The following is a 13,837-nucleotide window of genomic DNA, read 5'->3' as shown; positions in this document are numbered from 1 at the left end:
CAATACTGATGTGAAAGAGCACCATTTCCATTTTATTGTATGCCACTGGCGACGGAAAGATTGAGATATCTGGGTCTTTGTTACCATTCAGTGCATCTTTTTTTACGGTATCGGTTCTGGGCATCGAGGGTCAATAGATTCCTTCGTCTGGTTCTATGGAAGTTTTGCGTTTAGGGCCTGTTTCATAGAGCCTCCACCCCCTTAGCCGTTTGTCTTGCGTTGGGTGAGAGCGTTTTTTTTTTTGCTTCCGTTTCTGTGTCAATGGCCAGTTCTACGTGTTTTGTTCACCTGCTTGTTTTTTTTTTTGTTCTGCTGGACCAGGCCTTGTTGGTGTGTGTATGTGTGTTTTAGACGAAGATGAACCTTTCGGCAGTTGGAGACAGCGATAGTGCTCCCCAAGGTGACATACATCAGACTCTTCTTAAGGGCGATGACAAGCCAGCCGCTTCTGGTTGCTCTACAACGGCCGAGGAGGATGAAAGTGTGAGTTTTGACATTGATGAGCAACCACTGTTTCCCTCCTGTCCGTACAGTTGTGCCGATGGTGACTTTCTTCACTTGTTTCGGTTTGTCAAGCAGGAGGAAGCACGCTCAATTCACTGTTACTCCTCGTGGACTGTGCGCGGCGATGATGACTCCTCCCTCGTCGCGTACGTCGAGGTAGAGGATGACGAGAAGTGCTTCACGCTGGGGTTTTGTGGAGCCACAGAGCGCGTTGTGGGAACATTTCTGCAGTACTTTGCGAGTGGGCAAACGATGCATCCAACGGATACACAGGAAGTGCGGAGGCTCTGCATATGTCCGTGGCATCGACGAGCTGTTCTTCTTGCTGTTTTAGACGACCAAATAGTCTCTTGTGTTCAACTACCTTCCGCAGAGTGTTGCCGGACGAGAAGTGTCAAGGGAAAGGCACAGCAGCGGCAGCAGCAGCAACAGCAACCTCAAAAACAACAAGATGAGCAGTCGTGCGGAGAGTCGGAGTCTGGGTCCGCTGCCGTGGATGAATGGCGTGTGGTGGTGGAACACAAAGGTCGGGGTTTTGTGCGCTTCTATGCCGTCGAGCGGCGCAAAGGCTCATGTTACTGCGATGCCGCCTTGTCGCAGCTCAGTTGACGTGAGGTTGCACGTTCACAGGCGACGTTGTTCCCTGTTATTAGGGGAAAAAATGCCTCGTGTACGTTCAGGCAAAAGGTTTTGTATCGACTTATTTATATATATATATATATATCTTTCTCTCCATTATTATTGCTACACGTAATAAAGGGGGGGGGAGAGAAGGACATAACAAAAAGCACCTGAACGGATGAGACGCGCGTTAGTTTTCTCGGGCCAGGGGTCTCACCGTCAGGGTATGTCAATGGAGTACCTGCGAGTGCCTGAGGCTGCACGTCTCTGGGAGCGCATGAAGGGGCGAATGGAGCAGAATTATGGCGTCTCGCTACAGGAGATCATCACAGAGAACCCGAAGAAGATACACACATATGATGATGCACTTGATGTGGGTGCGATTTGTCAACGGAGTTGCCGAGAGGAATGCAACTCGGCTGAGTCTACCCCGCGGCGAAAGGCGATATCACACCCGCAAGGTGTCATGTCGCTAACGTATCTAACACAGCCATGCATGTTGGCGGCGCACATGACGGCGCTGGAGTACCTCCGTGTGACACGTGGGTATGCCGCTGAGACCGCCGCTGTCGTTGCCGGGCACAGCCTCGGAGAGTATTCGGGGCTATGCGCGTTGGGTGTCTTTCCTCCTGAGGTTGCCGTCGACCTTGTATACAAGCGCGGTGTGCTGATGGAGGATGCCCTTGAGCAGTTCTCTATGAACCGCGAAAACTACGTCATGTACGCCTGTCACCCGGGGAGGGCAAGGTTGCAAGATGAGGATCTTGACGTTGCGGTGGATCGGTTTCATGTTTTTGTGGAGCTCATTGCACGATCTCTTGCCACAACAACATCATTCATAGAAGTTGTGAACTATAATATTGAACACGAACAGTATGTAGTGGCAGGAGATCGGGTTGGGCTGTCCGCGCTTGGAAAATGTCTGGATCCGCAATTTCGTGCGAGCATATGTGGTCCATCCGCTAGTCTTGACCACATTGCTCGCACCGCGGTGGCATCTGTGTGGCAGGACAAACAGGATGGGATCACAATGCACCCCAACAAGGGACCAGAGCCGGATTTCGTGACATCTGCCGTGCGCAAGTACGGCATACGATCGACGTTTCGCCGGTTTATGCGGGGCCCTGACGACGGGTACACGCCGTCGCTGGAGGAGCTGACACACCTGACACTGCAGGAGGATGGTCGAAGCGGGCTTAAGAAAAAGTCGTGGTTCGTCCCGCTTCCAGTAGATGTCCCGTTCCACAGTAGCCGTCTTCGTCGGGCGATGGATTTATTTCTGCCGGTTGTGCGCGATGCTCTGCCGGAGGAATCTGCACTGCGTTCTGTGTTTGGTCTGCAGGGCGATTCACATGGCAAAGCCGGTGGGTCTTCTGCGGCATCGACCGAAGAAGAGAATCGACCCATATGGTTGACAAACCTCACAGGCACTGCGTTTCGTCCCTTCGACGCCAATTTCCAGCGTGACGCACTGGAAATGATGGAGTCAATGAACGTGGGTGAGGTGCGGCACCACGGTCGATACCAGACAGACCTTGTTGCGAATGCCTTCAAGACTGGTGTGAAGGAAGGAAGCGTGCGTGAAATGTGTGCTGCCCTTCTGGCCGCTCAGCTGGCGCATCCAGTGCAGTGGATCGACTTGATGGACGCCGCTGTCATTGGCGCAGGCGTTCGTGAGGTTCACGAAATTGCACCTGTGAGAACAACAGCCGATATGTTTAGGCGCACTCTCTTCCGCGAGGCGGGTAGTCGTGTGGGAACCACATTGGATGTGGTAACGCGTTGCCTCCCTGCAGAGGAGCGTTTCCTGTAAACAGCTTATGCTTTTATGGCACGGAATTGTATCCGTCCGATTTGTCGTCCACTTCTGTTGGTTCCAGTGTTTCTAACGAATAGTAATAATAAATCATTCTGTTCCGTACTCTTGGTTGGTGTTGCGTGTATCATACTGCAGATCATGGTGTTTTTTTTTTGCTTTTGCTTTTCGTTTAACTTCATTCGTGCTGCGTAGTGTGAATGTTCCGATTGCAGACGCTCCGCCTTGGATGTGCGGGGCCATTCCGTGCAACAGGGGCGCGTCTGCTATGGTGGGGCTACAAGGAGCAAGACCTTCACCGTCTTGCCCGTCAGCGGCCGTGGTGGGAGAACGCGGCCATCTTCGCTGGACTCTTGTGTTTCATTCAGGTGACTAGCATCTGCTACTACTTTGGAAATCGTTGGTACCAGGCTTTACGGCCCTCCGGCAACAATATTTACCTAAACAGCGCAATGGACACAAAGGTATTCTCAAGGCCTGACTTATCGGTGGCAATGGTGCGCATGGTTATTCACCACGCACTCTCCGGCGCACAGACACCATTTGGCGCACCAATGGTTTATCCCGAGTACCTGCGCCCCGAGGCAGAGGAGCTGATGGAGTTCATCCTCCAACTACACCGTGAGCAGCCTATGTTCACTATACCCGACCTCTGGGCGATGTTGTCGGCGAAGGCACTCGCTCGCCTGGGTGGGCCGAGCATCACAGTACGCCGTGGGAGGCCACACCCGCCGAGCGACCTGGCAGAGGACCAGCTGTTGGTCGTAACACCTTCCCTCGTTCCTGAAAAAAAACGGGATGTGCTCAGCATGAAGCGGCTTCTGGCGGGGCAAGGCTTCTCTGTAGAAGAAATTGCTGGCATCATTGGTGGTATTCGCAATATTGGATTCCATGAAAGCTTTGGATTCCATACAAAAGCAGAGGTAAAGCCGCAGATGCGCCGGCATCCGAGTCTAATGGGCCCTGAAGAAGATATTTTTCATCTACCTGAAACACTGGAGAAGTGTACCTTGGACCCCTATGTGTTTGGCGGGGAGTACTTCGATCTTCTGCTGGATTACAACTGGAAGCAGGGTGGCTTTCTTAATCGCCGTAGTGGTCTCTTTCGCTGCGACGAGAAGGATCGGAAACGCGAAGTCACACTTTTGGATCCATTTTCAGAACAGGCTCTTATGAAAGAAAGAAAGCGCCTGTTAGCGCAAGAAAAAGCACGTGAGGCGGTGGAACGTGCATCACAAAAACGGGAGAAACTGGATGACGCTGAGGAGGAATCCGTAACAGGCCGTGTAGGCGAGGCGCAGTATATACCTGGCGTGGACGACAATGACGATGCCGGTGATGACGCAGGAGACATGGGAGTTATGTTGGAGGTGCCAGAGTTCAAGAGTCCTTGTTCAAATGTCTCGATGCGGGAGATCGACATGTTGCTCTTGGATGATGCTCTCTTGACGGGTTGGTTACACCGTTTTAGCGCCAATGAGATTCAGTTTTATAACGTCTTTGGTAACGTTATGGAGAAAATTCAGTCGCGTGGCTACAACCTTAATTCTCTTTACACACCAACATGAGAATCTGTTGCCTTGGTGTTGTGGTTTGGGATCACCTTGGATACTTATACGAAGTGCCTCCCCGTATATATATATATATATATATACAAACCCTGAGCCACATACGGCCATTTTGTAACTCTTGTCACTTCCCACAAGTGGTGGAGTCGGAGGAAAAAACAATGTCGCCGACTCCACGTTCACTCTATACACCATTATTCGTGCCACTTCTTGCTGTTATTATTTTCATTGATGTAGAGGTGGTGTTTATGGAGGAATCACGTCAAGAGAAGACACAAACTGTGGCGGCAGCGGCGGCGCTGAATGTTGATGGGTATTTGCGCAATGCGTCGAGGCGGCTCCGCATCCCCAGCGCACAGGGCGGAAGGGGTACACGGCGCAAGTTGGCAATGGTGACAGCAGCGAATGTGGAGAGTTCACACCAGCTCGCAGCAGACGCCAACGCCGCACAAGCCCCCGATATGGACGAGGAGTGGGATGAAGTAGTGTTGCCGAATGCCGGCGTCGCAACTGTAAAGAAAGACGAAGAAAGGGCAAAAGCGGAAGAGAAGGTTGACTTCCACGCAGTCAAAAAGGATGTTGTCCCGTCCACTCCAGGTGATGGCAGCATCAAGGCAGAGGCGCTACAGGTTGATGATGAGGGCATGGACACTGATGCGCAACCATCAAGGGAAGGTACGCGACCTCCGTTGGCTAATACGCCAATGCGACACTGGGGTCATCGAGACCCGGCTTATGAGAGGATGCTTGAGCAGCAGCAGCTTATTGCTGCCCAACGGCGCTCCGAACGTATTCGACGTGCTGCAGAGGGTATTTCTCTTTTAGTTTTTGCACTGCAACGTGGCAAAGTGGTCGTGCGTGAGTCTCGTCATCCGATGTTGGTGCGGAGGTTATTGCGGCTCCGGATTGGTGAAGGGATTGCCGGGCAAGCGTATCCCTTATTGCATGCAGTGCAACAGGCCAAGGGGTGTTATCAACGCGCCCTTGATCCTTCTGCGAAGAGACCCACTTTGGCGCCTTGCTGGGTGACCACAAGCAAGGATACCGTCAAGAGTCATACCTCGGATGCCATTATGGCTCTTCTTCGTGGACTCACGTTGGTGTTCACTCTGGAGAATGACGTTAGCACTGAGGTCTTGTCCAACTGGGCTGCCCCCATCCAGTTTGAGTACTTTTTTAAACTGTTAGCGCAGAGGCAAGATCCATCTCGCGCATCTACGGCCTTCAAAGTAACGGTTCCACACTCTTTGTATTTGTGCGCCGCATTTATTTCACTTGCCACCGTTACAGGCATGTCATGTCGGCTGGTGTTGGCGATTCAGAAGGGTCGGGTGCGACAGCTTAGCGGTGATGTTGTCGCCACAGAAACGAGACCAAAAGAGATGATGGCACCGTTTCTCTCGTTTACAAAGCGGCAGCGTACCGAGGCAGGTGGCGGGAGCGACAGTGCGTCGCAAAAGTTACCATCGTCTTGCTTCTGGGTGGAGGTGTGGTGCCCACAGCGTGAGTGCTTTATCTCTGTCAATCCATGCGAAGGCTGCACTACGCTGTGGGGTGCCCCGTACACGTTTTCAGTGGGTGGTGATGTTGTGGTGGATGTGACACCGCGTTACTTCACCAGGTACAGCAACGCCTTCTCCCAGCGGTGGGGTCGCTGCGATCAGTACCGCTTTTTTTGGAAAAACTTGAAATGGGACGACAACAGGGAGGCCTCCGAAGTTGTTGTTGACACATTCCGTAAGGATATGACGCGTTTGACGCGAGAGCAACTGCAACGGGAGCGCAAGCAACTAAATTCTCTCACCTACGCCGAGGAGATACCAAAAACACTCACAGCCCTTCAAAAGCATCCTCTTTTTGTTCTGGAAAGCGAGCTCGCACGACATGAAGGGGTGTACCCTAAAGACAAGACCACCATTGTCGGTAGTGTAAAGGGTCACACTGTGTACAAGCGGTCTGCAATTGTGAATTTGCGCAGTCAGGACGGTTGGCTTCGTGCTGGACGCTGTGTACGAAGTGAGGAGGAGGCACCATACAAGGTAGTGCCGCCACCAGCCTCACGACCCTTTGTATCGCCCTCTCTCTTCTTTGGTGTATGGCAGACCAAGCCGTTTGAACCGCTGCCACTCCGTAGCGATGGAACGCTGCCATACCATGGCAAGACTCGCTGGTACGTGCTCCTCGACCGAAAAGCACCGCCAGGTTTGGTGCACATTCATCGACCTAATATTGCTCGAGTGGCGCGACGTATGGAGATTGAGTTTGGGCTTGCTGTTATGGGTTTCAAGCGACGCCGAATAAATGAGCGTCGTTTCTCACAGTGGGAAACAGTTATTGACGGCATTGTTGTGAAGGAGGTGGATGCGGCTAATCTTTTGCATGCATACAACGAGTGGAGGCAGCTTACAGAGGAACAGGAGGCTGCCAAACGGCGGCAACGTGCCAATCGGTGGTGGTTGCATTTTGCGCAGCGTATGTTGTCTATGCAGCGTGTTCGTGAGCAGTACTTGGAGGGTGCGATGCATGGAGCTCTTTCCACGCTATGAATGTCGTTGCCTTGATAATGTTTTGATATCTTGTTAGTGGTTCTCGTTTGTTTTATGATTATGGTGGTTCAATGGATCTGCGTGGGGTAGTACCTGCTTCTGTGGAATGTGCACTACCAGCGTGACATCTGGTTGTCTATCCTTTTTTATTTTGCAAAACGGTGTCCTTGAGAAAGGTAGCGTGCCGTGAAGCATCCCAAAACAAGAAGGAGCGAAGGAAAGGAAATCCGTGCAACCGAGGAAGAGGAAAGGCGGGAAAAAGAAAGGAATCACACCAAAGCGATGCGCACTGCCCCGCACCTTGGTGGTGGTGCTCGCCCACAGACGAGCCGCCTCCCCCCGTTCACCGGTGTCTCCCCGCGTGTCTCGGCCCGCGACGCTGCGGCGCACCGCGGCGAGTACGTCTCCGTTGTGCTGAAGCCGACTGCACTCAACCCGCAACGCGGCTCGCTCGAGGCGCTCTGCATCGCAACAGAGGAACCGGTGGAGGTTATGGGGCTTCCGGCAGGCGCGGAGGTGGCGCAGGTAAACGAGTTTGTATGCTATGTGAACCCTAGCAACGGGGAGCTGGAGTACTTCCAGCACGGCACATACAACGACGAGTACGACGTGGAGACGTACCGCAAGCTTCTGGGTCTCTGCGCAAAGTTCCCAGAGATTTTTTAACACATGCGGCCGGGGTGACGCTGCGGAGTATTGTGTGCATGCGTGTGTTAGTGCGTATAAACCCATAGAAAGACAGAGACAGAAGGGCGGCGTGATGGCGACCTTTGGCGTGTATCCACTGCTGACAGGAGAGAAAAGAGAGAGGATGTGGGTATTCTTCAGGGAGTATGCTTGCATTTAAGGGATGATGATGATGATGATGATCACCTAACTATGCGTGTGATTGTCAAGCTGAAAAAGTGTTTAACCTTGCCAGCTGCAATGCCACTTTTTTTCTCTATTGTTTGTCTTTTTGTTTTCCTGCTTCTCAACCTAAGTCGGCGTCGCTGCTTTGTCTCTTTTTTTGCGCGCGTCTTGAGGCGGCAAGTGTGCATTTACATGTAATTGCCTGGTCATGGAAAAAGATCGCTTAGCCCCATCCCTGGAGAACACATTCCGGTGCGACGGGGGCCACTACGAGGAGGTGAAAGCTTTGTGGACAAAGCTTGCTCTGCAGCGCCGAGGGCATGTCAACGGCACGTCTGGCTTGCCTGACGTGCCGCCCATTTCTCGGGCAACTCTTCAGCAATGGAAGCAGTACCTTCTTTTCTGCCGCTGGGCCGTTGCGCGCCAGCTGGACTGGCGGGAAGTCTTCTCATATCTCGACGACGCACCGGAAGCAGCGGGTCTGTCATCTCCAGCTTCGCACTATGTGACAAGCTCAATAGTGACACCGCCAAATAAGGTGTTTCCTGGGGATGAATGCAGCTACAAGGATATTAGTGTAAAACGTACATCGCTGGTTCAAGGGAATAGGTGCCAGGCGAACACATTCACGATGCGCGATTTGGTAAGCAACTATACCAAACGCTTCGGCACATATCCATTACGCCTCCATCAGCAACGTCTCTTGCGGTGGACTAATATGTTGACACAGTGCATCGCATGGCGTCTCTCTGACGCCTCAGTAAAAGGTGTGTGCGTGCCGAAAAGGGAATTGCAATGGTATCGTCTTATTTTTGCCGCCAGGGCGCGAGAAGTCGCCGGCGCGGCGTTTCCTTTGCGTGCACTACTTGCACTATTGGAGGCTGAAGAGAACAAGGAGACGTGCGCCTCTTCGCAGACGGAGCGGGGACGTCTAGGGAGCCTTCCCTTGGCAGAGACTACCGTGCTAAACTTGACGCTTACCATTTCGTTTAGCCCCTCACCTTTTGCTGGTGGCTCACTGGCACAATATGTTCCCGCACTGGCGGTGCGAAGTCTAGAGGCGTTGTGGGCGGACCAGCTGCAGATACCGTGGGACATGGTGGATCCGAAGAGTATGCCAGAGAAAGTGCGCCAGAATTTAGTGGCGTCCTTGAATGGTGAAGAAGATAGCAATAACGTGCTGCCGGCACCGAGGAATGCCGATTTCAAGTTGCACTGTGCCACACTGAAGGCTTTAATCGAGGGTGTTGATGACGCGGACGGGATGAAGACAAAGAATCCTTTCTTGGGGCAAATGTTTGCCGCCCCAACACCGCTTCAAATGGCTTCGCTTCATCAGCTTCCTATTCTCACACGTGTGCTGGAGACTGCAGGGTACGTGTTGCTTACTAAGATTCGTTGCTTCTGTATAGAAAAGAGCTACTACGTCCTTCCTTTCCTTGCAGACTTCCTCGCTGCGGCGATCCAAGTAAAGAAGGCACTGTCGCCATACCCTGAGGCTCCTAGTGGTTCACCAGTTGCGAGTAGCGCAATGATAGAAATGTTGCTCCAGGCTATAATGAAAAGCATAGAGTGTTTGTATGCCAGACATGTGGACAATTGCTTGAGCAAATATGTAAAAAAGATGTCGAAACGTGTTTTTGAGGTTCGTGGGAGCGCCGCAACTGTGGCGGTGTCGCAGCCAATGTTTTACCTCCTGGAAAGTGTGGTGGAGCCAACGTTTGAAGTGCTCCTTTTGTTGAGCCAGAACGATTCCTTGGGGGAGGATCAAGGCTTTGCTTGCTTTATTATTCGTACGTTGAAGGCAGTGCTGGGGGCGAAAATGGACGAGGTGGAGAAAAGCAGCAAGACCGGTTCACGTGCTCAGCCGCAGTGTTGTGCCGATCGCAAGGTGCTGATGAACTATATCGACGCGCATCCCTTTTCTCTGCAGCTTCGCGCTGCTGTGCTATAAATCGTATGTTTTTTTACTAAACGTACTCATGAGGATCGAAAGTTTACCTGATTTTTTTTTTTTCCTTTGCGGGTGTTCACTTCTTTTTTTCTTTCGTTGCTCATTCTGATGTCTTTCTTCGTGTGCTTTCTTACTCCCGTAAGCTCCGGAGGACATGTTGGGGCTGTGCGTTCGGCGACTATGCCGCTCCAGTCTGTTTCAAGGGAGCACAGCGAATAGTGGGCGGCTGACGAACACCTCGCATTGTGCCAGCCATACCTCGCTGGCGCGGCTTCTAGAGCCGTACATACCGCCGACTTTTACTGCTCTCACGCAGATTGGTCGCACTGTCAACACCGAGCTGATGGAGAAAGTGTCGGATGCAGGCGGGTTGCGCAGTGTTCTAGTGGATCACCCGGAGCTGTTCCAAGTTTCAAAGGTGGGCGAGGTGTACGTGGCGTGTCGGATTAAACAGCGGAGTGGCAAGTCTGACAACCGCCGCGTCGGTATGGCGCAAAAGAATCAGCGGTCACTGGCGAGGCCTGTACTGAGAATTGAGAGTCCGCCTGAAGAGCTGTTTCATCTGTTTCCCACATTTTTTGTGCCTGTGGAGGCATTGGTTACGAAGCTGTGTGAGGCTCCTGCGGCGGCACTTACCTCTGACGCGGGCGTTGGCCACAGCCCTGAGAGTATTGTGCGCCACCATATCGAGAAGCACAGGAAATTCCTCGACGTTGTTTCGCTGAAGGATTCCAGTGATGGTGGTAGTGAGGTGGTGGAGTGTAGTTTTGTGCGCCTCCGGAAGGACCTTGCGGAGGCTTCGGGGGCGGACGAAGATGCAGAGGACGGTGAGCAAAGCATCAGCCGGCTCATGGCATCGTACGAGGTCCCGGACTACGAACAGTTCCGTGTCGCACGTTTGCTGCCCGTCGTGGAGCAGTTCGTCCCCATCTCTCAAGAGATGCGGCGTGAGGCGTTGCCGCTCCTCCAAGAGGGCCGAAGTCTGGTTCACGTCATTGTGTCGGCGCCCGAACTCTTCGAGATTCGCGACACGCCGGAACTTTCCGTGCGCTTTCTCCTCGATCCGCATTACAGACCGGTCATCACACACACACTAGGGGAGATCGAGAGGCAGCTGAATGAAATAAAAGAGGCACGCACGAGGAACGGAATGCGGGTCCCTATCGATCGCAGAAAGCGGCGCGTGCTTTCGAGGCAGCTACAGTTTCTGACAAAGCCCACACCGTACTTTGATGAGCGGGTGTTGGCCCATGCGTTGGTGGATGTGTTGCCGCCCAACGGTCCTCTTGGAATGGGTCAGGCCTTCACTCTGGTTCCCCCTGAGTGCTTGCGTTGCATGCCCCCTAACGTGCAGCGTTTTCTCAAAGAGTACCCGCACCTCTTTTGTCTCTTGGAGGGGGAGAAGGAGCCACTGGTGCAGCGCGCCGATCTTCCAGTGCCTGAGGGGCGTCCGGCTTCGAGCATTGGGGCAGAAGAAATTCTCTTACTGCTGTACAACAACTACCCGCGACGAAGGCACCCAAACGGCGGAACGTGTCTCGAGCGCTGTGTCTACACGCTGCCGTTACCAGTACGTACACGTTTGCGTCAGTTGGACTTTGTGGAGGATGTGCTCCGCAAACATTCCGACAAGGTGGAATTACTGGGCCATTTTGACGAAGAACTAATGAAGCGTGACTCTATGGCGAAGGATTTATCAAAACTACAGGTTTTCCGCTTTATTGGTGTGTATCAGGAAGAGCTGATTAAGCGCTACGAGGCGTTGTGTGTGAAACATGGCCGTGACCCCAGTACGACGAAAAGCCTGCTATGAACGATGGTAGCGCGAAGGTGCAAGGATGTGCCAATTGGTGTCGAGGCTACTGGAACGTCCGCGGTGTTTCTTTCATGCAGGGTTGTATTTCGTGCTTTTCTACACTGTTCTTTCATGTAATTGTTATGTATTGTTGATTCCTTTTTGTTTTTCTTCTAATGCCCTGTCTGCAGCAGTCGTAGCGTTTTAGGTCCATGTGGGAATATAGACGCTTCCGCTCCATCCCCCCCACCCCCCCTTATCCCCACAACGCGCCGTGATGAGAACCCGGATAACTTTACAGCTACTTAAGAGGATGCCCTCATGACTTGATTGACTTCGAAATTCATGCGAGCGATTGCTGATGCGCAGCTGGCCACTCACTTTGCCTCTTCCCCTCCTCCTCTACCTTCCGCCTCAACGCCTCCGAAAGAGTCATTCCCAACCTTCCCCGAGTGGTGGGGCAATGTAGTTGCGGCGGCAAGACTGCGCTGTCAAAAGCTTGGTCCCTATTTCTGTCTGTCTGTCTGTCTGTGTGTGTGTGTGTGTCCGTACACGCGCCCCTGTGTGATGATAAAACAATTTGCACGTCAGTTTGACCGTGATAATGAGAAGAAACCATTGCATAAGCTATTCATTAGCTGGACTGAATGAAATAGAGTGGATCGGCTGTTACGGCCGTGTGCTCTGCCTCGCTTACCTCTGCCCTTCTCTATGTGGTTCTTTTTTTTTTTCGTATGAAAAAAAAATGGGGTGCCTACTGTTTGTGGGGCTCTGTGCTTACTGTGTTTGTTTTGCAAGCGACGATTTTTGTTTTAGTTTTGCCTAGCCAATTTCTCTCTCTCTCTCTCTTATACTGCATGTTTCGTTGTGTCGTCTTGTTTTCGCTCGCTGGTGAGCTTCGTGTTATCTCCTTGTAAGGTAGCGAGGAGTGGTCTAGTCAAGAGTAACTGCGAGGATCATCTTAGCATGCCGCAAGTCTCGCGAGGGCCGTTGGAGATGCTGAGGCAACAACGGTTACCTGCCTGGCAGCCTCTTCTTACGCCGCCATATGTCGCGCTGTCATTTCTCATTGCGGGCATCATATTCATTCCACTTGGCGGTGTGATTACGGTCAGCAACCAGCGCGCGAAGGAGATTTCCTTTCGCTACGACGATATTCAGCATTGCACCAGCGCGCAAAACACGGGTGCCTTCACGTATGAGGGCAATAACATGACGCTCAAGACGGGATGTGTGACGGTGGTCAAATTTGATGTCACAGAAACCTTGAAGGCACCAGTGTATCTCTACTATGGTCTCACGAACTTCTATCAGAATCACAGACGTTATTCCAACTCGCGAAGCGATGCCCAGCTGGCAGGAGAAGTCGTGAGGAACCTGCCTGATGCTGCTCCTCTCGTTACGCCTGGTGACATTACCGGGACCTCGGAGACGCCCATTACATACGTCAATTACCCGACACTGCGCTACAAGAGTTTCTTGTACGTTCCTGCGGGCCTCATCGCGTGGTCTATGTTTAACGACACCTTTACTTTGTACAAAGAAGAGAGTACAGAACTAGGAGACACCCGCCGGAAGCTGATATGCAACTCGACGGACTTTTCACAAGGGGAAAATCTACCCCTTGAAGGTTCTGTCTCGCCGAACCTTTGTACAAAAAAGGGCATCGCATGGAATACTGACGTGGCCTACAAGTTCAAAGCGCCAAATTTGGAGCCACACCATTTCTTCTGGACAGCAGGGCAAGAACTATACACTGGAGTGAAACCGTCTCCTCCCCTCACGAATGATTCGTTTTTTAACAACGGGTGGTATGCGAATGAGCTCGGGCACTCTATCCCTGTTACGACAGATGAGGACTTAATGGTCTGGATGCGCGCGGCATCCCTGCCAAACTTTCGCAAATTGCATCGTGTTATTCATACAGATCTTGTTCCAGGAAAATATGTGATGGAAATCGGCGAGCACTACGACGTCTCATCGTTTGGTGGCACAAAGACTTTCGCGTTGGCCACATTGTCTTGGTTTGGTGGAAAAAGTTCATATCTCTCAGCGATGTACTATGCAGTTGGCGGTATTGCACTTTTCTTTTCTGCAGTGTTGATGGTTGCTTATCGCTTGGGCGGCGACCGAGCCTCAAAGGCACTCGATGATATCCTCCAGAAATAGGCCTTTGGTGGT

General features: G+C 52.2%; 8 protein-coding genes across 8 annotated transcripts; all 8 read left to right on the top strand.

The window, feature by feature from the left end:
- Positions 1-357: 357 nt before the first annotated feature.
- On the top strand, positions 358-1,113 carry DQ04_00211070 (hypothetical protein; the record flags this gene model as incomplete). Its single annotated transcript, XM_009308455.1, has 1 exon — positions 358-1,113. One exon carries the CDS (start codon positions 358-360, stop codon positions 1,111-1,113), a length of 756 nt encoding a protein of 251 aa, XP_009306730.1.
- A 190-nt stretch (positions 1,114-1,303) lies between these two features.
- DQ04_00211060 (acyl transferase-like protein) lies at positions 1,304-2,938 on the top strand (the record flags this gene model as incomplete). Its single annotated transcript, XM_009308454.1, has 1 exon — positions 1,304-2,938. The coding sequence occupies one exon, from the start codon at positions 1,304-1,306 to the stop codon at positions 2,936-2,938; it is 1,635 nt and encodes a 544-aa protein (XP_009306729.1).
- Positions 2,939-3,141: 203 nt separating this feature from the next.
- Positions 3,142-4,509, top strand: DQ04_00211050 (putative ascorbate-dependent peroxidase; the record flags this gene model as incomplete). Its single annotated transcript, XM_009308453.1, has 1 exon — positions 3,142-4,509. One exon carries the CDS (start codon positions 3,142-3,144, stop codon positions 4,507-4,509), a length of 1,368 nt encoding a protein of 455 aa, XP_009306728.1.
- Positions 4,510-4,670: 161 nt separating this feature from the next.
- DQ04_00211040 (putative DNA-repair protein) lies at positions 4,671-7,055 on the top strand (the record flags this gene model as incomplete). The annotated part of the gene is made up of 1 exon (XM_009308452.1): positions 4,671-7,055. The coding sequence occupies one exon, from the start codon at positions 4,671-4,673 to the stop codon at positions 7,053-7,055; it is 2,385 nt and encodes a 794-aa protein (XP_009306727.1).
- Positions 7,056-7,337: 282 nt separating this feature from the next.
- On the top strand, positions 7,338-7,721 carry DQ04_00211030 (hypothetical protein; the record flags this gene model as incomplete). Its single annotated transcript, XM_009308451.1, has 1 exon — positions 7,338-7,721. One exon carries the CDS (start codon positions 7,338-7,340, stop codon positions 7,719-7,721), a length of 384 nt encoding a protein of 127 aa, XP_009306726.1.
- A 394-nt stretch (positions 7,722-8,115) lies between these two features.
- On the top strand, positions 8,116-9,861 carry DQ04_00211020 (hypothetical protein; the record flags this gene model as incomplete). The annotated part of the gene is made up of 1 exon (XM_009308450.1): positions 8,116-9,861. The coding sequence occupies one exon, from the start codon at positions 8,116-8,118 to the stop codon at positions 9,859-9,861; it is 1,746 nt and encodes a 581-aa protein (XP_009306725.1).
- A 154-nt stretch (positions 9,862-10,015) lies between these two features.
- DQ04_00211010 (hypothetical protein) lies at positions 10,016-11,674 on the top strand (the record flags this gene model as incomplete). Its single annotated transcript, XM_009308449.1, has 1 exon — positions 10,016-11,674. The coding sequence occupies one exon, from the start codon at positions 10,016-10,018 to the stop codon at positions 11,672-11,674; it is 1,659 nt and encodes a 552-aa protein (XP_009306724.1).
- A 948-nt stretch (positions 11,675-12,622) lies between these two features.
- DQ04_00211000 (hypothetical protein) lies at positions 12,623-13,825 on the top strand (the record flags this gene model as incomplete). Its single annotated transcript, XM_009308448.1, has 1 exon — positions 12,623-13,825. One exon carries the CDS (start codon positions 12,623-12,625, stop codon positions 13,823-13,825), a length of 1,203 nt encoding a protein of 400 aa, XP_009306723.1.
- Positions 13,826-13,837: the final 12 nt, after the last annotated feature.

This window comes from Trypanosoma grayi (assembly GCF_000691245.1).
Source record: "Trypanosoma grayi strain ANR4 Tgr_21_V1, whole genome shotgun sequence".
Lineage (NCBI taxonomy): Eukaryota > Euglenozoa > Kinetoplastea > Trypanosomatida > Trypanosomatidae > Trypanosoma > Trypanosoma grayi.
This window is presented reverse-complemented; position numbering and strand designations above follow the sequence as displayed.